Source organism: Sinohyriopsis cumingii, chromosome 4, assembly GCF_028554795.1.
Source record: "Sinohyriopsis cumingii isolate HCF-2022 chromosome 4, ASM2855479v2, whole genome shotgun sequence".
In the NCBI taxonomy this organism is placed as follows: domain Eukaryota; kingdom Metazoa; phylum Mollusca; class Bivalvia; order Unionida; family Unionidae; genus Sinohyriopsis; species Sinohyriopsis cumingii.
This window is the reverse complement of record NC_142964.1, coordinates 22679877-22704362: the sequence shown is the minus strand read 5'-3', so window position 1 is coordinate 22704362 and position 24486 is coordinate 22679877. Positions and strand designations below refer to the sequence as shown.

At 35.2% G+C, this 24486-nt stretch overlaps 1 protein-coding gene across 1 annotated transcript in view; it reads left to right on the top strand.

Annotated features, from left to right (window-relative positions):
* LOC149800805 (serine incorporator 5-like) overlaps positions 1-24486 on the top strand; it is a 102130-nt gene that overhangs the window by 2795 nt on the left and 74849 nt on the right. The window contains exons 2-4 of the mRNA XM_089954797.1: positions 4695-4862; positions 8974-9152; positions 15603-15679. Of these exons, the coding sequence (XP_089810923.1) occupies positions 4695-4862; positions 8974-9152; positions 15603-15679 (424 nt within the window). The remainder of the gene's footprint in view (positions 1-4694; positions 4863-8973; positions 9153-15602; positions 15680-24486) is intronic.

Here is a 24486-nt window from a genome sequence, read left to right as displayed (position 1 = left end):
ATTATATTTGGGTTACAAGGGTATGTTGCAGGTCTGTTTGTGTCCATTGTCACATGGGGCCTGTCAGTTACTTGAAAGTGATTCATGTCTGTGCAGAGTGACTCTTGGGCAATGTCAATTATCTGAGGAAAATACACCTCTTTTAATTTATAGTACATCTGTCTGTTGCATATCATCATCAGCTAGTTGGTATGTGTTAGTATGGTGCTGACCATCTAAAGGATCCCTTCATTTAGCCGATGGTCTCAGATGCATGTCAGTGGGTTTCTGTAAGGTACCTGTGCCTTTTGCTATGTATCTCTATATTTCTTGTAAATTTTTGTTCATGACTTTAAATTGTAGTGATTAGTTCTCAAGAAGGTATTACACAAGTGGTTTTGTACTCAGATATGGCACCTCTGTCTGTGTGGGTTCGAGTCTGGCTCGGCCAATGTGGATATGTGAGAAAGCTTGCCGGTAGCTTCTCATGGGTTGGTGGTTCTTACTGGGGTTTTCCCAGGTTCTTCCACCACCATTAATACTGGCCGCCATGTATAGCCTATCTTGTGCTGAAAAATGGCATTAAACCCTATAACAACAACAACTCGGATATGGATTATATTTTAAGATGTTAAGCATGCCTGCATATTGCATAGGATCTTTAAATAGCTGTCAAGTTTCTAATAATAAACATGTTATCAAGTTTAGTGTTATTTATGGTTGGTTAGTTAAAGTCAGGTGGTTGAGTACAGTGACATGGGTCACGTGAATAGCTACTGTGAAACATGAGATTGAGTAGTAAGGTCTGTCACATGGGGTATATTGCATCATATAGTCGTAATAGACTCTTGGTGGTAAATATAAGGAGAGAAATGAGCAATTAATTCATTCTTATTTTGGATTCTTATTTCCTGTTGTGTTAAAATCAGTCTGTGGATGTGTTTAATGTTGTGTTATTTGAGAGGAAACATTTGTTTGGATTATTCATGGGAACAACAAAGTGCTCATTGGACTAAAATATTATTCTGGAACTATAGTGAATTATTCAAAGGAGTCCTGGACAATGCCATTTTGGTACATCAGGGCTGCTGGAAAACAAGTATATTTGAGGTTTTGAAATTAATTTGGAATATTCCACTCTTTGGACTTGAATAGAAGTGTTTAAGATTATTTTGGATTCAGTTCATAATGCTGTAAGTTCCTGTTAAATTTTCATGATATAACTTTGGTAATTAAATTATTTGTTAAGTTTTACAAAACTTTTTGGTTTTGCTTGTATTTGTTACTTAGTTTATGACCATAGAGTTGTAACACTGTCAGATATTTTTAATGGTAGTGATGAACTCATGTGGAATAAACTAAAATTCTTTTAATACCCATTCAGTTGACTGACAATGATGCGTGTCTGTGATATGCATTGTCACCTGGGACCAGTCAGTTGCTTAATGGAGGTGCATGTCTCTTGAGCTTATAATTGTCTATATATGGTTATAAGGGTGTCTGTATGGTTATAATTGTCTTAATATAGTTATAATGGTGTCTATAACTTAATAATTGTCTCTGTCTGGTTATAATTATCTCTATATGGTAAGGTTATAATTTTCTCTATATGGTTATAATGGTGTCTATAAAGTTATAATTGTCTGTATATGGTTATAATTATCTCTATATGGTTATAATTATCGTTGTATGGTTATAATTGTCTCTGTATGGCTATAATTATCTCTATATGGTTATAAATGTCTCTGTATGGCTATAATTGTCTCTCTTTGGTTATAATGGTGTCTATAAGGTTATACTTGTCTCTATATGGTTATAATTATCTATACATGTATATGGTTATAATTATCTCTGTATGGTTATAATTGTCTGTATATTTTTATAATTATCTCTGTATGGTTATAATTGTCTCTATATGGTTATAATTATCTCTGTATGGTTATAATTTCTCTATGGTTATAATAATCTCAGTATGGTTATAATTGTCTCTGTATGGCTATAATTGTCTCTGTATGGCTATAATTGTCTCTGTATGGCTATAATTGTCTCTCTATGGCTATAATTGTCTCTCTATGGCTATAATTGTCTCTCAATGGCTATAATTTTCTCTCTATGGCTATAATTGTCTCTTGAGATTAGTTTTTGTTATTAAAATCATTCTGGTATCAAACCACCTTTTGGGTCCCATCAATAACCCCAAGATTATGTAAGTTTGTACTTAATATTGCTTGGGTCCCATCAATAACCCCTAGATTATGTAAGTTTGTACTTAATATTGCTTGGGTCCCATCAATAACCCCTAGATCATGTAAGTTTGTACTCAATATTGCTTGGGTCCCATCATTAACCCCTAGATTATGTAAGTCTGTACTTAATATTGCTTAGGTCCTATCATTAACCCCTAGATTATGTAAGTCTGTATCTTTACTTAATATTGCTTCAGGGTCAGTTGGTGATTGAATGGTGATCCATGTTTGACCTTGTGGTACTGATGGTCTATCACATTCTTGATGATGCTGTATAACGTAATGCACTAAAAGTCTATGTGGGATCCCAGCAGTATCCATACCAAATAATATACACATGCTGCTAACTTTGGTGGATAACTTGCCATTAATCAAAGGTTTACCCTTCACTAGATGAAATTTTTGCATACAAATTAGATTGCTCCCTACTCCAAATATGGAAAAGTAACACATGGCTAACTGCGAATTACATCCCAACTTAAAGCTAGGTCAGTAAATAGCCCAGTTTGCTGTCTGTTTCCAGCTAGGTCAGTAAATAGCCCAACTTGCTGTCACTGTTTCCAGCTAGGTAAGTTAATAGCATGGCTTGCTGTTGCTGTTTCAAATTAGGTCAGTAAATAGCTGGGTCTGTTAAAAGTCCAGCTTGCTAACTTGTCTACATACTCATATTGAAGTAGTACTGAACTGAATGTCCAATGTCTGGCAACTGATAGTTAGCTAATATTTACATAGCTGTTAACCCACAGTGGTTTCAGACATGCATCACCTCCACCCTAATTTAGTATTATAATTTTAAATTAAACTTTTGGGAAAGTTATGTCATTTCAGTATCCTCTGTAACCACATTTTTTTACATACAAACCATACTTTTGAATACTGTCCACTTATCTACCCTTGAGGTTCTCATGGATGCTTTTTCAATTTAAAAAAGGAATACTATTTCACAAAGCCTAAAGATCATGTGATTTGGGTTTTAAACTTAACTTTAAAGTTTCTTCAGCCATATCACTATGATGTCTGCATTGTGGCAGTTTATTTTGATGTCTAGCACTGGGGCATCATGCTGCAGACATGTAGCATGATGTCCCACCCAGTTACATTATCCTGACACTGACCAGTCCTAACACTAACCTCTTAATGCTGAGCGCCAAGCGAGGCAGCTGTTATTACCATTTTTGTAAGTCTTTGGTACGACTCGGCCGGGGATCGAACCCACGACCTCCTGCATCTGAGGCAGATGCTCTAACCACTAGGCCATGGGAGCAGTCGAATCCAAAACAGAAGTTTATAAAGAAATACTATTTCACAAAGCACTAAATTGTACAGTTAATACTTGTCAGATCAAAGCAATTATATTACATTTACAAACTATGGTAAAGAATAGAACTTAGGGAAAGAGAGGGAGATTTATGAAAATTGATCTGGTTTTGCCTCAGAAAACTTGGCTATTTTAGCTACCAATCACTCTTACATTACTTATGCATTATTATGATTCTGAAGCCATGTCAATTACATTTAATTTCATGTGCGTATCCCTTTGATCTATAACATGCCATTCTAATCAAATCATCTTGTGCCCAAATTGAAGCATGCTTAAAATGGCATATGCAATGTGACACTAAAATTTCACCAAGAATTTGGACCAGTAATAAAATAAAACAATTTTAGATGATAATTCTTTCTTTGCAACTTTCTGCTAACAATAAAATGATATTTACTTCAAGATTGTATCCTTAGCTTTCTGCTCAGTGTGAACTTGTTATGTATTGACTTCAACTAGTGGTTACTTGAGATGGAGAACTATGATAGATGAGAGAAATTGTTAGAGAAATTCATCTTGTTAGCCAACTTTTTTCTGAGTATATGGATAACAACTAGTAGGTGTTTAGCTGCTGTTTTTTTTTTATAAGGGATATTTTTCATTTTTAACTGCATTTTTGTAGAATTGAACTTATGATGTCATATTTTTTATCATCATCTTGTTCATTACATCAGGTGTCTTGTGCAGTATATTGTCTTTATATTCATTTTTTTTGGTAGAATTGAACTTATGATGTCATATTTTCATTACATCATACAGTACGTCACGTTCAGTAGATGGTCTGTGTATGCAGGTTTCACTACCATATGTACTTACTTATAAGTTGAGTCAAACTGCAAACAAAAAAGATCCTATTCTGCTGTAGCATTATTTCCATAGCATAGAAAAAAACATAATTTTTAGACCCAATTTTTTTAAACAAAAAATTCGCCTGTTCTTGAAATCAGATTTGTGTCCTGGACATTTTAATTTTGTAAAATACCTGCTCAAATAAGTCATGTTTAATACATGTACTCCCTGTCTCTATTTTTCATTTTGTTTGTATTAGCGCATGCCTTTTTTTCTTCATCTGAAAGATAGATCCTTTGACGTACCTGTCTGTCAGGCTATCTATATCTTGTTTCTAAAATTTTGTTTTTGTTTTTCAGTTTGCCTGCTTGTGCGGCCCCAGTTCATGCGGACTGTGTTGTAGATGCTGTAAACCAATCAATGAGTCAACAGGAACACGGATAATGTACACGCTATTGACAGTCCTGACATTTATTGTGGCATGTCTGATGCTGTCGCCACATTTTCACGGTGTTTTGATGCACAATGTGAGTACAACTGCTTGTGTTAAAAGTACCATATTTAGCTGCATATAATGCACACTTTTTATAACCAAATTATCTTATTTTCAGTCAGGGGTACACGTTTTATGCAAGAACTAAAAGAATTTTTTTTATCCAGGCCAGGAAGGATGAAGACATTAACTGCGTACATGCGTCACATTCACTTCTTGTGAAATGTTAATTCTGCTGCATGTTGCATTGTAACTAAATTGTTTACCAGTACTAGCCTTGTTAAAGAAATAAATGATTCTTACAAACCTTAATTTTCTTGTTCTTTTATTGCTTAGCAGAATAAACTTGTTTCTTTCACATCTTTTTGTATCTTGTTTTTCTAAAGTTGTGCAAAATGCCCCGTGGCAGCAGAACAAAGATGATGATTATGATATCAGTACTGTAATTGTTGAGTATTCCATAACTGTGAATCAAATACATATTTTCTTCATTTATTCTTGGTTGAATTGAAATATAATATTTCAATTCAAGCAGTGTTAATATTCACATCAGAGGCATGTTATGGGGACATTTTTGGTGACTACGTTTTGTCTGTTACGGTAACATTGAAGCATCGTGTAACAAAATAATCAGTTAATTTATAAAGTTAGAAAATAATTTTTCTTCTTTGGAAAGTAAGCTTAGTTCTTATTTTTATTTCTCATCTTAAATTATTTGCTAGGTCTTGGCACCGTGATTACATTGTCTCAGTTTGACCTTGTAATCACCACTGGCTAAGCTTTGATCTGCTAACATAGTTGCACTGCATCTGTGTCTGGTTAATTTGCAACGTATTTACTGCTCTTCGGAAAATAAGCGTGATTCTTTGTTTGAATAGAGTGGGCATTATTTAATGGATAGCTTGGTGTTGTTAAAGGTGGAGAATGCTTTGTTGACTTATTGTGGTCTTTCAGGGTAATTGGTGCAGGATAGAGTTTTGATACGCTAAACATGCCAGTAGTCACTTTGCTTTGTCTAGGTACTGGTAAATTTGCAATTCATTTACTTATCTTCAGAATTATACTCGGTTCTTTGTTTTCTTTATCATTTTAAACATAATTTCATACTTCTTTGTTACAGTACAATGAACCATGTTTAAATGACTCATTGTGGTGTTTCTGAAGGTAAGAATTAGCGCCACCTACATCTTTGATGTGTCAAACATAGTGAATCACGATAATCCAAATAAGTGTAAATTCTGGACCTGGACATTTAAATACAATTGCATAACAGTGACTGATTGAGACTGATAATGATAAAGACGAATTTAAGGGATTTGATGCAATAGACTCGACTCCATCAGCAAGGCAAACCATACAGTAGTCCTTTTAAGGGGCCACCCATATCTGCACTTTTAGTATTGCCACTTTTTTCACTCACTATTCAAATGGCAGACTTGTTACGTTATGAAAATGGAGCAGAATTATCAAGATTTAAACTATTATATCACATTCGAATTATAATACAGTTGTGTAATACAGATAAGCCAAGAGCAAATAATTTTTGTAACATTAAAAATTACATTTTAAACTTTATATTTGTTGCAAAATGTTTTGGCACAGTTTTCTTTTAAATATTTTTGTAATCAATATTTGTGTCCATGTAAGTATTTGGTTTAAGGTTTAACAGCACATCACCACATTCTGGCTATCACAGGCTTGCAGTCCAAGGGATAAATGATGGAAAAATACCATAAAATTTGCTGCCATTATTTGAAAGTAATGGATGACGTCTTTTATTTTAAAACAACAATTACGTCATTACGTAACGTCATAAATAAAATTTGCAACGCTCTTCCTTTTCTCTATTGTTTCTACCAAGTTCCATTATTATAGAAGCTAATGCTGACAAAAAAGGGCAGACTGCGAATGGTCAGCATGACATTTTTTAATGAGTTATAACCATTGTTCAAATCCCCAAATAACTTTTGGATCGATTGGGTATTTCACTTATAAAATTAAAATTGAGTGAAATTAGATTTGTACTGAACTAATTGGGTATTTTTAGCTTTAAAAGATAATCATTTAAAATTTAAAAATACCTAATGATTTTTGATTATGTTCTCAAGCTCTGTCATTTTCTCTGCACACATACTGTCCTTGGAGATACTTTCTCCTTCGAGGACTTTTGTATATTTGGTGTACCCTCATCAGACAAAATATTTTTCACTTTGTGTTTGTTACAGTGCATACATTTCAGCCTTTTGTTTGCATCACTTGCATCAATTTCTTCCAAGCATGGTATTGAGTTTCTCCACAGATCAAACATTTTGTATGAAACCTTGTTTCCATCTTGTTTTTGTGATGATTTAATGGAGTTTGCAACAAATTTATCAGTTATATTTGAGAGAATACTTCTAGCCATTGATATTGATGATGGACTGTCATTTGGCTTGAAAAGGCTAAGAATTGTTGAAATTTTCAATAGACTTTCAGGCTTTGCAGGTTTCCTCCTTCGTTTTCCTGGCATTTTTAGTGTTCGTCTGATATTACCTGAAAGCATGATTTAATGCTAGGAATGGACAAGCAAGCACCCTGTCAGTTGGGACAGTAGAAGTTAGACTGTTTTACCATACATGTGTATGTCTTAAGCATGTACTTTTTTTAAGTTTATTTTATCAACAGAGTAAGTGGTACCAGACAATAATATTAGACTGGATGTTGTTTATTTGCACAAATGTATCTTCAGAGACAGATCTTTTGAGTGAAACAAGAAATTCTTGCATATGTGGTACACATTCGTGAAGAAAACAATGGGTATTTAATGGTTGTATTTGAGTGAAATGCAGATATGTGGCTTATCTGTACCTTGATTGAGATGTCAGGGGGTCATTTTATGTACCTCTACCCACTGATAATGATCAAAATATGGAGACTGGTTAAATTTTGAAAGACAATGGCAGCAGCAGTTGTGGTGGGAGAATGTTCCCCTGGTCTTGCTCAAAGTGCAGCACTGATTATAACACCAGATCTGGTTTGCTCAAAGTGGAACACTTGTTAAACAATTAACCTAATATTAAAGATCTTAGATCCAGACCTGGCACAAGGACAGGTTATAACACTAGATCCAGATCTGGCTCAGAGACAGGTTATAACACTAGATCCAGACCTGGCTCAAGGACAGGTTATAACACTAGATCCAGATCTGGCTCAAGGACAGGTTATAACACTAGATCCAGATTTGGCTCAAGGACAGGTTATAACACTAGATCCAGACCTGGCTCAAGGACAGGTTATAACACTAGATCCAGATCTGGTTTGCTCAACTTGGAACATTAGTTAAACAACTAACCTAACAATGAAGACCTCATATCCAGACCTGGCATGCTCAAGGACAGGTGCAACACTGGTTATAACACTAACCTAATAGTAGTGAATTGTTGTGATCAAGATCTGAAGGTCATAACACTGAACCTGAGGCTGATATTGAGTTTTCTCTCACAGCCAATCAAAATTGTCATTACAAATGTAAAGTTATGCATGATTGACCACTGGAAAACCACACAGTATAATTTACTGCCCATTAAAAACATTTGGTTGTCCAAATAAATATTTTTAAGGTTATTCCAGTAAAAAATGTGATTATTCAGTTATTCAAGGATGCAGGTTTGTATCCTACCATTGGATCACCTCTGGACTGTTACCATGGCATGTCCAGAGCAAGGCACTTTACTTAAGATTGCCCTGGCACTAAATAAAATAAATATGCTTGTGTTGCTGGTCTGTGAAATAATAAAGCAATGTAAACCAATCTATTAGCATTGGATTTCTTTCAAAATTATTTGAAAAGTGAGGTTAAAAATACCTGTTTTGTAGATAGAATATTGATAGACCATTTTATATTGATTTTGAATCTCTTGATTGCCCAGGTTTGATTTTTTTTGTGGTGCCAGGTCACTGGGCAATGAATGTTTCTACCCCCAAGTAGCTTTTAGCAGTATGTTCTTGAGACAAGAATCCAGCCACTTATCTATTTATGAGAAAAAATATTTCCAATTAATATTTTTAATATTGATAATTTGTTGAATTTAAAAATAGAGCTGTCAAATAGATTGTTTTTGCATCTAAAATTTGCAGTAATTAAAATTTCTTTCATTCTTATGCAGGTGTCAGGCTTCAACGAGACTTGCGTGAGCCTTGGCTTGGATGCCGAGTGTGGCAAGCTGACCGGTTACAAGGCTGTATACAGGCTCTGCCTGGGAATGGTGACTTTCCATTTCATTCTGATGTTGTCAACACTCTGTGTCTTTAACAGTAGTCAGTGCAGAGGACATGCACATAATGGGTAAAATCATTTAATATAATAATTATTTGCTTAACAACTAATAACCATTTTGTACCTGACATGTTTAGGCCATAGAAAATTTTAGACACTTAAATGGTCACATTTGTAGCAAGGAATCTGCTTAATATGATTGGTATACACTCTTTAAAAATAGTAGTGATACAGTTGTTTTTATCTCAGCTGATTCAGAACCTGAAGCATGTTACTGTATGCAAAGATCTGATATCCATTAGCAGTTGTTAGCTATATCCATACCAAGAAGTCTGTCATCCACTAGCAGTTGTTAGTTATATCTACACCAAAAGGTCTGACATTAATTAGGAGTTGTTTGTTATATCTATACCAAAAGGTCTGACATCCATTAGCAGTTGTTAGTTATATCTATACCAAAAGGTCTGACATTCATTAGCAGTTGTTCGCTATATCTACACCAAAAGGTCTGACATCCATTAGCAGTTGTTAGCTGTATCTACACCTAAAGGTCTGACATCCATTAACAGTTGTTAGCTATATCTACACCTTAAGGTCTGACATCCATTAGCAGTTGTTAGCTATATCTACACCAAAAGGTCTGACATCCATTAGCAGTTGTTAGTTATATCTACACCAAAAGGTCTGACATCCATTAGCAGTTGTTAGTTATATCTATACCAAAAGGTCTGACATTCATTAGCAGTTGTTCGCTATATCTACACCAAAAGGTCTGACATCCATTAGCAGTTGTTAGTTATATCTATACCAAAAGGTCTGACATTCATTAGCAGTTGTTCGCTATATCTACACCAAAAGGTCTGACATCCATTAGCAGTTGTTAGCTGTATCTACACCTAAAGGTCTGACATCCATTAACAGTTGTTAGCTATATCTACACCTTAAGGTCTGACATCCATTAGCAGTTGTTAGCTATATCTACACCAAAAGGTCTGACATCCATTAGCAGTTGTTAGTTATATCTACACCAAAAGGTCTGACATCCATTAGCAGTTGTTAGTTATATCTATACCAAAAGGTCTGACATCCATTAGCAGTTGTTATTTATATCTATACCAAAAAGTCTGACATTAATTATGAGTTGTTTGTTATATCTATACCAAGAGGTCTGACATCCATTAGCAGTTGTTAGCTATATCTATACCACAAGGTCTGACATCCATTAGCAGTTGTTAGTTATATCTATTCCAAAAAATCTGACATCCATTAACAGTTGTTAGTTATATCTATACCAAAAGGTCTGACATTAATTATGATTTGTTTGTTATATCTATACCAAAAGGTCTGACATCCATTAGCAGTTGTTTAGTTATATCTATACCAAAAGGTCCGACATCCATTAGCAGTTGTTTGTTATATCTACACCAAAAGGTCTGGTATACATCAGCAGTTGTTTGTTATATCTATACCTGCTTTGATAAAGTCATAAAATGTGGCATTTGAGTGTTGTATCTATGCCTATACTACTTGGTGGAGGGTCATGACACTTTGCAGACAATTTCATCCAGAGTTGATGGTCCCGCATGATATGACATACCTTAGTCATCCACTATGGCCAGCACTCTAGCCCTCTTGATTGGAAGGTCACATGGACATGGAATTTTCACTAATAGACCAATTATTTAATGTAGTTGGTCCTAAATGAAAATGGTGTTGATCTCACATCCATCATAACCACCATTGTTATCACTACTCCTCCTGAACATATTGTCATACTGACAAGGAGTAAGCCCCAAAGGACAATGATGCCAATCTGACCATAAACATGGTGACAGTGTTGGCCATCTTGTTATTGGTGTGCCTCTTGAACATCAGGTCACATCAGCATGGGTTTCTTATTACATGACTTCTTATGATATCTAGTAGATCAAATCAGCATGGGTTTCTTATTACATGGCTTATGATATCTAGTAGGTCACATCAGCATGGGTTTCTTATTACATGGCTTCTTATGATATCTAGTAAGTCACATTAGCATGAGTTTCTTATTACATGGCTTCTTATGATATCTAGTAGGTCACATCAGCATGGGTTTCTTATTACATGGCTTCTTATGATATCTAGTAGGTCACATTAGCATGGGTTTCTTATTACATGGCTTCTTATGATACCTAGTAGGTCACATTAGCATGGGGTTCTTATTACATGGCTTCTTATGATATCTAGTAGGTCACATTAGCATGGGTTTCTTATTACATGGCTTCTTATGATATCTAGTAGGTCACATCATTGTGGGTTTCTGATTACAAGTCTAGACTTCTTTTGCTATCTAGTTGGTCCAAAATGAAAATGAGGCATATTCATCATTAAAAGCCTTGCTACTCCTCTTGAATGAATGGGATTTCAGTATAGAAAGACCTCAGAATTATAAAAAAAATATCGCCGATTTTGTCTCATAAAGTAGCTTCAGTGCGGGCATCTTGAAAATTTTGTTTTTGCTTCTCCTTCCAAATAGATGATTGTATGAACATGGGGTTTTTGAGTGGAAGCTTTGTTTTTATATATAGTTTGTCCAAAGTGAAACTAGTGGCAATCTTCACAATCTTGTTTTGGCTTCTCCTCATGGATTGGTAGTCACATCTTCATGAGGTTTAACTAAATGAGGTTGTGAAATAAGTACTTTGTCATCTAAAAACAATGCTGATTTTATCACCCTGCATAGCCACTATGACAGCCATCATGAAAAACCACTTTCATTACAACACTTCATGTAATGTGTAGTTGGTACCATATTAAACTTATACTAATCTAACTTCCTTGTTTTCTATCATAAAAATCTTTTGATGGCTACTTCGCCAAAATGGATGGTAATTCTGATAGATTTTCACTTGAACTGTGAAAATATGTAACTGATTTTGAAGGAAAATGTACTGATCCAGTCTCCAAATGGCAGCCTCACAATCCATAATGGCTATCAAAAAAATCTTGTAATTACTATTTCTGGAGAAGGAATAGTAATGTTGTCATGGGTTTCTCACTTAGACTCATCTTGTACTATGTAATTGAGCCATAATGAAAATGGTGCAGATCTGACTACCAGCATGACCATGGTATTGTGAATAAATCTGAAATCAGATCTATTTGGCCTTGGGTCAAGTCCAAGGTCAATGCTTCCATTTTTGTTCTTGATCTTTAAACTGATGAACTCTTTGACTTGTACATGTATACCATTTTCGGTGGTAATCTTACTGTGTTTTTTCCAGTTATCTGTACATCTCATTTGTTCTTATGTTGGTACACGGAACAGTTGATATTGCTATTAATTGCTGTGACTGTGTTGGTCTTTTTTCGTATGGCTTGTCATTTATGCTGCAAGAATGATGTACCAGACATGAGACAATGAAGGTGCACAGGTATTGATATTGTGTATGGAAATAATGTTGACTGGACTTTGTATTTAGTTGCTTATCAGTAAACAAGGTTGTAGTCATTACTCTGACATTGAATACAAGGTTACAGTTCTTGATACATTTGTTAGCTTAACTGAGGTCATGGCATGGTCTTTTGTAGAGCTGGAACAAAAGATTGAACATTCAGATTAGAATATGTTTCTGTGAATATATCAAACAGAAAATTGGTATTGATTATATGCTAAGTTACCAGTTGTTTTGAATAAAATCTTTGTGAAATGTAAACTATGCAACTTTGAATTACTTTGCAAGGGAACAACTTCAAACCTGTTAAATCACCTGATATTCAAACTCTGACTCACAAGGTAAACATTGAACATGCCTTTATATATTCTCTAGACATTTTAAAAAATTCTTAACCATTGTTGGATACTCCTTTGGCCTGAAGCAGTTGTAATCTGTCCTACATACTATTACCACCTCCACCTGCTGATTGACTTACTTTGGAAAGTTATCTCCAGTATATTTCCACATTTATCTATTATTCAAGTTTTGAAGTCATTACACAGCTTTGGAATTACCAGTATGCTTAAATGGTAATAGAGTTCTTTTCTTTAGTTTTTTTAAAGTCAGTAATGCAGATGACAACTTTATATCACAAAGATGTACCATAAATACAGACTTATTAGTCATGGCAAACTACAAACAACAAAGATCCAGATCTGCCATAACATGATACTCCAACAGATCTGGATCTGTTTTGTTTGTTCTACTGATTACTCCAAACAAACTGCACCAACCCATATCTGCTGCTCGTTATGCAATGGCAGATCTTACTCTGTACAGTTTGTAGTTGGATATGAGTTATGAGTGAGTATATACGGTACTTGGAGCACTTTGGAACAGAACCATTTAAATTGCTGAGGTTGAAAATTTGCAGTAAAGCTTGCTACTCTCTGTATTTGCCTTGTATTAGTACAGAGCTATAGTGGTCAGTGTTTGTTTTAATTTGTGCTGGGATTTATGTTAGTTTTTCTTCCCTCTGCCTTTTTGAAAATGACCCAACTCTTTTGATGTTCCTTCTCACCCAGGAAACAAATGGTCTACTTGGCTTTAGCAGGGAACTAGTTTTCAGTTACCTGGACCAGGTATAGGTTGTAATATACTGTTGCAGAAGTCACAAGGCCATGTAACACCTATTGCAGTTAACATCTTACATTCAAGATCATGGTAGACAAATTTTTAAAATCCTTGGTTTTCTCTGGTTAACTAGCTTTGAAATCAGGATGTGTAACATTATTTTTTTGGTTGCCTCATAAATTAGTGCAATTTCCAGTATTTCTGAACTGAAAATGTTTCACAGACATTTGTCAGTTATATAGTTAGCCCTAATATAATAGAGTACTGATAGGAAGTTTACAGGCTTATTTCTGATGGAGACTTGTTGTCCATCAGCTTTCTGATGACTGACCAACCCTTATATGATCTTGAATCTGATTATCAGAGCTTCTGAATATTCCTGTTTATTTATTATCAGACTTGTATCAGACCTGGTATCTAAGTTTGTCTCATGAGGATATCTGATGAATTTTTATGAGCCACACCTATTAATTAATCAAGTTGTTTTGCATCAGATTGCACAAGCCAAAGAGACACACATTAATGAGGATCCATGTAGATTAGACCTGCTGTCTAGTAGAGAATCAAACATGCAACTGTCTGGTCATGAATCAAGTGCTTTAACCACTGGGCCACTACAGCTTCCATGAGTGGTCATCTCAGTGGTTTTCACGTTCTCATTCCAATGGTGGGGCCCCAGTGGGACAAGGATAGACCCAGAAATTCATTCTTAATGCACAGAATAACTCCCCTTAGAATGCTGAGTAAGTCTATTTCTTAAAGGGTTGGGCTGCAAATGATCGCTAAGATAAAATTCAGGGCCTGATATCCAGCAGCAGGGAGATCGAGTGGTTATGTAAACTATTTATCTTTTTTAATGCTGAGAAAGCGATCATATATGTTTATTATTTGGTTGAGGAAAAAAACTAAATGGCACTTATATTAATAGACAATGTATGAACTGTGTGCTCCAAACTTTTCTTTAGCCCTTTGCAGTTTCAATGTGTGTATTTGCATTCACAAGTTAACATATATCAAACATTCAGGTGAACCATATCAGGCCCATTTTTCTAATAGCTTGTTAGATTGATGACACACACAAGTAGGATTAGATTTTTATAATATCCAGTTAGTGGATTTATCTGAATGATGTCTGGTTAGTAACTATTATATTCTCTCAAAAACATAATAATTATGAATTTAAATAAACTTAGCTTGCAAGTATATATATATATATGGTATTTAAGTTGAGATTAATGATTTCTTATCCATGGTACTAGGTTCAAGGTCAGAGGCCATGTCAGAGACCTTTGTACTGCAACAGACTTTTATTGTGAATTCCAGCAAATATGATTTAGCCAGTAGAGTATCCACCCCATCTTCCTATGTCAGTTTCAGCTTATCATTTTGAGTTGTTGGTTACATGAAAGCATTCTGTTACAGTAGATTTGAATTTAGAGTTCAGAATGTTTATTTGCCTGTGAATTTGTGTTTGCAAGATTCTTTATAGCAAGTAATTATTTTTAAAAATGCTATGCTACCTAAGCAGGAAAACAGTAACCAGGAATGACAGACAATTTTAGGACTACATAGCAATTTAGGAGTCAAATATGTTTTATTTCATTTAGATGGCACTGTAGAAATTAGTAAAGCTGTGGCCTTAAGAGCAATGAAGCAGCACAGAAAGATGAATTACAAAATGTCCTGAATGTTATATATTTTAATTATCCAGATCTGCAGCCCTTTGTAGCTTTTCTCTTTTCTGGGCATTTAATCCCTAAAAGCTATTCTTCAATCCTAATTTCCTTGTAATTTCATAGTTGGTGTTAGTGTATTTTCTAAGGGTTAAAGTTTAACATATATATACTCAGATGTGTATATTAATAAAACTGTTTTTGTAATTCCTCAGATTTGTATATTAATAAAAATGTCTTTAAATGTACATGTGACCAACCTGTGAATAAAATTCAGATTTTTTCTTTGGTTACAGGTACTGGTTCTTTAAAATTTTTGCTGTGATAGGATGTTGCATTGGGGCATTCTTCATACCTACTGAATTCTGTGTTTGTAAGTAAATATTTACTTAGCTGTTTGTTTTTTAAATTATTACTTCATACATGGGACAAGACACACAGGAAAGTTGCAGAGTTGGTCTGGAGTTTCTACTTGAAATCAGGAGAATTTTGTCATTATCCTAATTTTTAGCATACAGATGGAAAAAAATGATAAATGTTGAGCAGAGTTCATTTGTATATATTAAAATATGAACATCATCTCATCACATTGTTTTGTACCATCATTTTTAGCCTTACTGCCTGGATAGTATTTGTGGCAGTCATCGTCATTGTTGATCTAAACACTTTGGAGTGTTCACATTGGAATCTGGAAATGTTAGTACAATGTTACCAAGTCCACCATGAAAGTTAAATTGTTTCCTACCATTGGGTAGATTCAGTTTGCTGACTGACTTCCAAAACTGTTGAAGATTGGTGCTGTCTGGGTAGAATTTTGGAAGTTTTTCTTTAAAATGACATTATAGTAATGGCAGAAAACATAATCATGTCCCTTTAAACTTGGCTTCAGCCAATGAAATTCCTGTTTTCTTCCATTATTGAGTTTTATGTGATAGTGTGATTGTTTAGATTTTGGTGTTTTAGTATTCGTAGATAACACATAAAAGGAGTTCTCAACAAATTTTAAATACTGAAGCCAAACTGACCTGTTTTATGTCACTTGACCTTTTTTTTAGTAATAACTAATCCAACCATAATCCATTGACATTTTGAGTGCTTTAGTGATGACTAAGCCATTTATGTCTTTATTCTTTTCCAAATTACTTCTGATGACACATAGTGTAATGCATCTCAACAAACTTTAAAACACCGTAGCAAAACAGACCCTGCCAAAAGAATCCAAGTAACTTTAATTGTTTTATGCTGCTTGAGCTCTTTTGTAATCCAGCAATAATCCATTTACATCTTTAGTCCAGTCACATAATATAATCTAGTTAGTACTCTTAGGTTAATATCTATCACTGCAGTTTCATGCCCGCCCCAGTTTCAGCCACTTTACATTCATGTAATCACAGGAAGTCTTTGCTGTAAATACACTGCATTGGAGCCAAGGTGTAAAGAAAACAAACAGAAAACGTCCTGTTCCAGAATTTTTTTAATAACATTTTTTGGATAGACGGAAGATTTCAACAAGTGACATGAAGGGCAGGAGATACCCCTTGTATTGGGAGGAAAATCCTATGGGCAGAAAGATATCATTGTATATCACTTAGATGATTAGAATTGTTCATGTTGCAACAGTATTTAAGCCTGTTTTTTTAAAATTTGTATGATACTAAAAGTGCACCGTATTTACTTACTTATAAGTCAAAGTCAAACAACAAAGATCCTGATCTACCATAGCATAATGCACCTAAATATCAGGAGTCTTTATTGTTTGTTCTACTGATTATTCCTAACAAACTGCACAGACCCAGATCTGGGTCTGTGCAGTGCATTTCTTATTGGTGAGTATAGACAGGATATTACCTGGACATGTATATTAGCTATTGCTCTAAAACAGATCATACAAACACTGTTAATTCTTTAGTGTGTATAATTGTTCTTATAATTCATTAAGCATGAAGTATTTAAAATCAACTAGGTACTTTTAGATACATTCAACGATGGTGACTATAAATTTACTGTGTTTCACATAGGATAAAATTAAGGATATTGTGTGGAATGAACTATACTAACATCCAACTTCATGAATATTAATGGTATCATTGTTTAATATTACCAGCAGTAGGGAAATTGCATTGCTGATGCTGAAGTGCTTTTTCCTCAGTTTTTGTTTCACACACAGAGAGAGGAGAGAGGCAGGCATAATGTATTTCTTTGCATTTAACACAGGTTACAAAAGTATCATTACTGTTTACCCACAGACATCAATGCTCCTTCGTATTAATTATTACTACAGATGCCAGGTACATAGAAGCCTGGTTGGTAAATAATCACAATTGGCAGCGAGCATTAAACTCCTTCTTTGAACTTACCGACAGGACATCAAAGATAAAGATTATTTTTATTACAAAGCAAGCCAACCTCAAAAGCCAACTTGGTTACTTTTTTTTTTTTAAGGATATCAATACAAAGGTTATTTTATTGCAAAGCAAGCCAACATAGGAAGTTGACTATGGATTCTTTTTAGTATGCTGATTTTCTTTTGTTTTGAAAATACAAAGACAGTCTAGATAAGGAATCAAAACTTGGTTCCTTTTCACTGGTATTCACAGGAATTTTGAAAAAACCCTGAAAGAATCGAACAAATTTTAAACTGACACAATATAGTGCTTCATACATGAACATTAATGACCCACTGTCACCCAGAATATTTTGAGAAAATAAAATCATGTGATGAATTTGTGAAGGCCAGAAGAGAAGCAGATGATATCGCAAATGAGAGGGAAATAATCAACTAATATTGCGACAACTGCCATTCACACATGACAGAGTGTTAGGTGCAAAATAACCATCATTGAATTATATCCAGGTTTTCTGTATGACAGCATCTTGCAAATAAAAATCATTATTTGAAAACACATTTTCTTGAGTGCAAGTGACAATCTTTTTGCCAGCACGGGTTACAAAAGTATCATTACTATTTACCCACAGACATCAATGCTCCTTTGTAGTAATTATAACTACAGATGCCAAGCACATAGAAGCCTGGGTGGTGAATAGACACAACTGCAAGTGAGCAGTAAACTCCTTCTTTGAACTTACCAACAGGACATCAAAGCCAAAGGTTATTTTTATTACAGAGCAAGCCAACCTTGGAAGCCGACTTTGGATAATCTGAAGCCGTTTTTTTTTTAAAAGGATAGCAATAGAAAGGTTATCTTATTGCAAAGCATGCTGACCTCAGAAGCCAACTATGGATTCTTTTAAGTGTGCCAAATTTTTTTAATTATTATTTGAATATACAAAGATGGCCAAGATATGGAAGCTAACTTTGGTTCCTTTTCAATTTTGAAAATAAAATGAAACACTGGAACATTTTTTAAATTTACACAATATAACACTTCATGCATGGACATTGATAACCCAGCATTGCCCAGAATATTTGGAGAAAATAAAATCCTGTGATGAATTCATGAAGGCCAGTAGAGAAGCAGGTGATTTTGCCAACAATATGATCATTAACATGGATGAAACTCTAGTGTACTTTGATCGCATTCCTGGATGGACTGACAATAAGATGGGGATCAAAAGTGTGAGAATTAGCAAGACTAGTGCAGATGTGAACAAATCTGACTTTTGTCCTTGAGTTTCCGCTTCAGGTGATGTGTTGCCTGTAATAAGTTTTCACAGTATGAGAAAGCTAAAAAATATATTCATGCACTGAAAGAATGGACCATATGCATACTGGAGAAGGGTTGTGTTAATGAGATGTTGCTGCAGTGGATAAAGAGTTTTATCTCAAGAACAGTTTTATATTTTTTACAATAAAATATCAGTTGGAATGCATTTTCTGACATGTGATTTTTGAATGATTTAAAATGTGTCCCACAATTTATGACTCGAAAAAAAATGATGTGTCCCCGAACATACATTGCACAAAAAAATTACTTTTCTTTTAAAATTAATTTATAATGTCCCAACAAATATGGTGTCCCAACATTTACAGTAAATAGGTACTTCAGAAGTCTGAATATCATCAACCTATTTTTCCTGTCACATAATGCTTAAGAAATTTGAATGCCACAGACCTAGATCTGCCATCACATAATTGCTTCAGATGTGTGAATACCATAGACCTAGATCTGCCATTACATAATTTCCTCAGTTGTGTAAATACCATATACTTTGATCTGCCATCATATAATACTTACGATGTGAGAATACCATAGACCTAGATCTGCCATCACTAATTCTTCAGATGTGAGAATACCATAGACCTTGATTTGCCATCACTAATGCTTCAGATGTGAGAATACCATAGACCTAGATTTGCCATCACTAATGCTTCAGATGTGTGAATACCATATATCTAGCTCTGCCATTACATAATGCTTCACAAGTACGAATGTTTGCTTTATCTTTTTCTCTTTCACTCATTTCTCAGCACAAGATAAGCTATGCATGGCAGCCTGTGGAATTGATGGAGGAAGAATTGGGGGAAAAACCCCAATAAGAACCACTGACTTACAGGAAGCTACAGGCAAGGTGTCTCACATACCCAGAAGTATAAATACCATGTAACTAGATCTGTCATCATGTAATGATTCAGATGTGTGAATACCATTGACATAGATCTGCCAGCACATTACCACTGCCTCATGGGAAGCTTTCTCACATACCTAGAAGTATGAATATTGTAGACCTAGATCTGTTGTCATGTAGTGCTTCAGATGTGTGAATACCATTGACATAGATCTGCCATCACATACTGCTTCAGAAGTGTCAGTATTTGGTTGTTTGGGGTTTAATGCCATTTCTCAGCACAAGAAAGGCTATACATCATAGCCTGTACAGCTGGTGGAGGAAGAACATGGGAAAACCCTAGTAAGAACCACCAACCCATGGAAAGCTACTGGAAAGCTTTCTCACATACCCAGAAGTATGAATAATGGACCTAGATCTGGCATCATGTAATGTTTCAGATGTATGAATGCCATAGACTTAGATCTGCAGTCACATAATGCTTTATATGTGTGAATACCACAGACCTAGAGATCCCATCACATAATGTTTCAGAAGTATAAAATCATAGACCTAGATTTGCTGAAATTCTTGAGTATTCATGGTCTGAATCTGATATGAGCAGCGTGGTTTCGTTTTTCAAGTGAATGATTAGAAAGATTTTTTTTAAAGTTTAAATTGTCACATACTACTTTTCAGTATTACAAATATAAAAATATATCAGATCCTTTGCTCATGTTTAACACATGTTACACATAACAGTGTGTTTTCAAATGGGATGTTATGAAAGATTCAGGCAAAATCCAACTTTTTGACAAATTTGGATTAATAAAAATGTAATTTTTTAGTTATTTACAAGTTGTTAATGTGTCAAGTACATGCATCCTTTGTAAAACAGAATCATCCTAAGATTTTGTTTTCTGTTTGATTTTTACATAATATCTCAGTTCCGATAAATATTTTCTTGTTGAGTAAGTGTGATTTTTGTTTAGTGGCCCTCTCTGATAAATATCTTGCCTGAGTGCTGATATCCCACTTAAAGTTTCCCTCCATTTATATCAAAAGTGTAGCAGCTGCTAGTAAATTGTAGGCCACACTATCAACACATCCTATTTTCTCAACAAGTTCTCTAATATCATCACATTGTTTTTCACAGAGTATCAGCTTTAGTTAGAGTTTTTAAATTAGAATTTGTACAAGAATTAGCATACACTTAGTAAATTCATCTACTATAAGGTAGTGACCATTTAATTTTTGGGGGAGGCAGGTGACTTGAGTGTGCTATGATTTCCCCTTGAGCAGAGATATTTTCTTTTCTTTTATATCAAGATAATTATTTTTTTCAAATGATAGATTAATATGGTCTTAGTTTGCTATAAACCAGAGAAAGATATATTTTTCGAGCTACTGACTGGTGGAAATTTACACAAATGTGGCAGGCCCTTGCCCCATAACGTTGAAATAAAGGTAACTAATTTAATTGTAGTTTACCATGGTACATATATAGCTGTGTGTTCAGAAATACCACTGTACAAAATGTTTGGAGTTAACCCAGTTTACTGTTCATGATTTCTCATATGGAACAAATTGCATACATGAGGTGGTATTGTACAGATCAGATATAGGTCACCCATACCTGACTTGTATATACATCTTTGCATTGCATATATGAGGTGGTATTGTGCACATTGCATATAGGTTACACATACTTGTGAATACATCCTTGCAATGCATAGATGAGGTGGCATTGAGCAGATCGCATATAGGTCACGCATATCTGACTTGTGTATACAGCCTTGACCAGATGGTATATGTTGCTTTGGTAACATCCACTAACATTGAACACATTCTTTTGATTGTATCATCTTCCACCTTGTGAGATAATAGGTTTTTGATTGTATCATCTTACACCCTGTGAGATACGCCGCTTCATTGGACTAGTGGTTAGAGCATCTGCCTCGGATGCAGGAGGTCATCAGTTCAATCCCTGGCTAAGTCATACCAAAGACTTAGAAAAATGGTAGTAACAGCTGCCTCACATAGCACTCAGCATTACAAGGTTAGTGTTAGGACTGGTTGGCCTGGTGTCAGGATAATGTGACTGGGTGGGACATCATGCTACATGTCTGCGACATGATGCCACAGTGCTAGACATCACTATAAACTGCCACACTGCATACATTGTAGCGCCATGACCGAAAAATTGTTAAAGCTACATTAAAAATCCAAATCACACACACCACCCTGTGAGATAAAAGTCTTTTTCATTGTATCATCTTCACTTTGTGAGATAAGTCTTTTTACGTTAATCCAGTTAAGGAACATTATGATGGTGTTACAGGAGAAAATCATGGATGTTTCAAGGGGATCTGGTTTAAATAGCAAATTTCAACTCTATAATGATACAATTTTATATTATTTACCTTTATTTTCTATTTCATATGCATTTTTGAGTTTTGGCATCTTTACCTTCTATTTCCTTGTAGTATTTCATGTTTATGTTTATTTGGCAAAACTTAAACTTCCTGAAGTTTTTGTTTGATACTTTATGTTTCCAGTTTTAGAAATTTAGCTTTAGTCAATATTTTGTAGCAGTTATTGTGCTGATATGCTGTTAGACCCTAATATACACATTTGTATGTACATAACAAGAAAATGAACTTTGTGGAGAAAAGATGAGTATCCCAATGTTATACAAGTCAAATGCAGAATACAAGTGTGCAAAGAGAAGGTTCAGAAACCAATTAAACATGACAAAAGAAAACACCCACTCATTATATATGTAGTCTCCTTCACACAAGTACAATATAAATTTTCTACTTCAAATACATTCCCAATCACATTACATTAGGAATATTAGCATGCTACCTTGTGAATCTAAAAGATAAAAATCATCTTTTTTTTGATCTCATAGAGACAAAGGGCATTAACTCTTACCCATTATCACCCCTTGCCACTGCCAGGTGTTGCCCGTTTTTAGCTTCACTGCTGTACTGATAATATTGTATATTTTGCCTCTGACAATCCAAGCTGTTTTAGTGGTCAAATTGGACCATCCAACTTTCATTTGGATTTATTGTGTGGGACAATCATTCTTCTGCAGGTTGTATACATTATTTTTGTAATTGCAAATTTGAATGACTTTTTCACCTTTATGGAACTTTCTTTATTTAAGGTCACATTACACCACACTTTTATTGACCTCTTGTCATTTACAAGTTATCGCAACACTTACTATTTTAAAAATCTAACCTCCCCACTACCTACAGACAGTCTACCTATGGACGGCCACTTCCTTTAAGTTCAGGCTCACTGGATCTCACTATTCCCTCAGACCAATTAGGTGATCCAGTTCACTTTGGAGGGGCTTCAGATTTAATTTATCCTAACCCCTCCCCTTTCCTCCTTTCCCCTCCTAACAGACATACTGTCAGATCTTGAGAAGAATGCCTTTCTACAACTTTAGTCACTCATAAAAAATCGATGCATATTTACACGTCCCTATTCTCCTCACGTCATGGAAATTTCTCCATTTTGCTTAGCGCAACATGGTTTATCAGTTCAGAGTCCTACCCCTTTGGCCTCAACATCAACCCTTGGGTTTTTACCAAAGTTATGGATTGCATTGACACCCTGTTCCAATCAGCTTCATCTACAGTGGCAGCAGCATACCAGGATGACATCCTCCAGAAACATATGGTAAGTTAAATTCATTTCAAAGACAGTAGTGATCTTTTCTCGCTTTTAGATCATCTAGGTTTTCTAGTGAACTAGAAAAAGTTCAACCTCCATCAATCCCAGCTTTTTGTTCATGTGGATATGGAGTTTATCACCAACCTGAATCTGGTATGGCTTTTTCTTGTTCGCATTAGCAGGATCATCAAACTCATCAATTCCAGTTCCAACAGGACTTGGATTTCAGCGAGAGAGTTCTTGCAACTCCTTGGATTATTCATTGCAGCAGCAGACTTGATCCTGCTCGACCATCTTTTTACAAATGATGTTGCTGGTTTAGTGGCACCCCTTTTCAAGTCATGATCATGCCAGAGATACAATAATTCCTGTATCAATGGTGGAAGCCAGGCTTGCTGAACATGGGGATCCTGTTGGAGAAGCCCCAGGTGGAAATAATGGTATGTACCGACGCCAGTATGTATGGTTGTGGTACCCACCTGCTGTTGGACCTCACTACCGTCAGCGGCATGTGGGAGCCAGGGTTTACAGCCTCTATACATCAGTCTTTTAGAAATGAAGGCTGTCATCAAATACCTCTCACTTCTGGAAGGATCAACTCTCAGGTAAAACAGTCCTTATTCTGACAGCTCACTGGTGGTGTCCTACCTACTCAAATGGGGACACCAGATCCACCAACCTGTGTGTTCTATCAGCAGTTTCCATGTTGGTGCCACAATCTCCATATCAATGTACAAATCAGACACATTCCTGGCAAACTCACTGTCTTGGCTGACACTCTGTCCAGAAGGTCAAGTCCTTCAAAATGGAATGGTTTCACCATCAGTTGGTCTTTACTTGGATCTGCACACTTTGGGGCACACAATGATCAGTCTTTTTGTGGCAAGGTGGAATTACCTTTGTCTCTCTAGTTCCAGACCCAGAAGCTTTGACCATGTATGCTTTGTCTGTTAGTTGGGAGGGGTTGTAGGCATTTGCTTA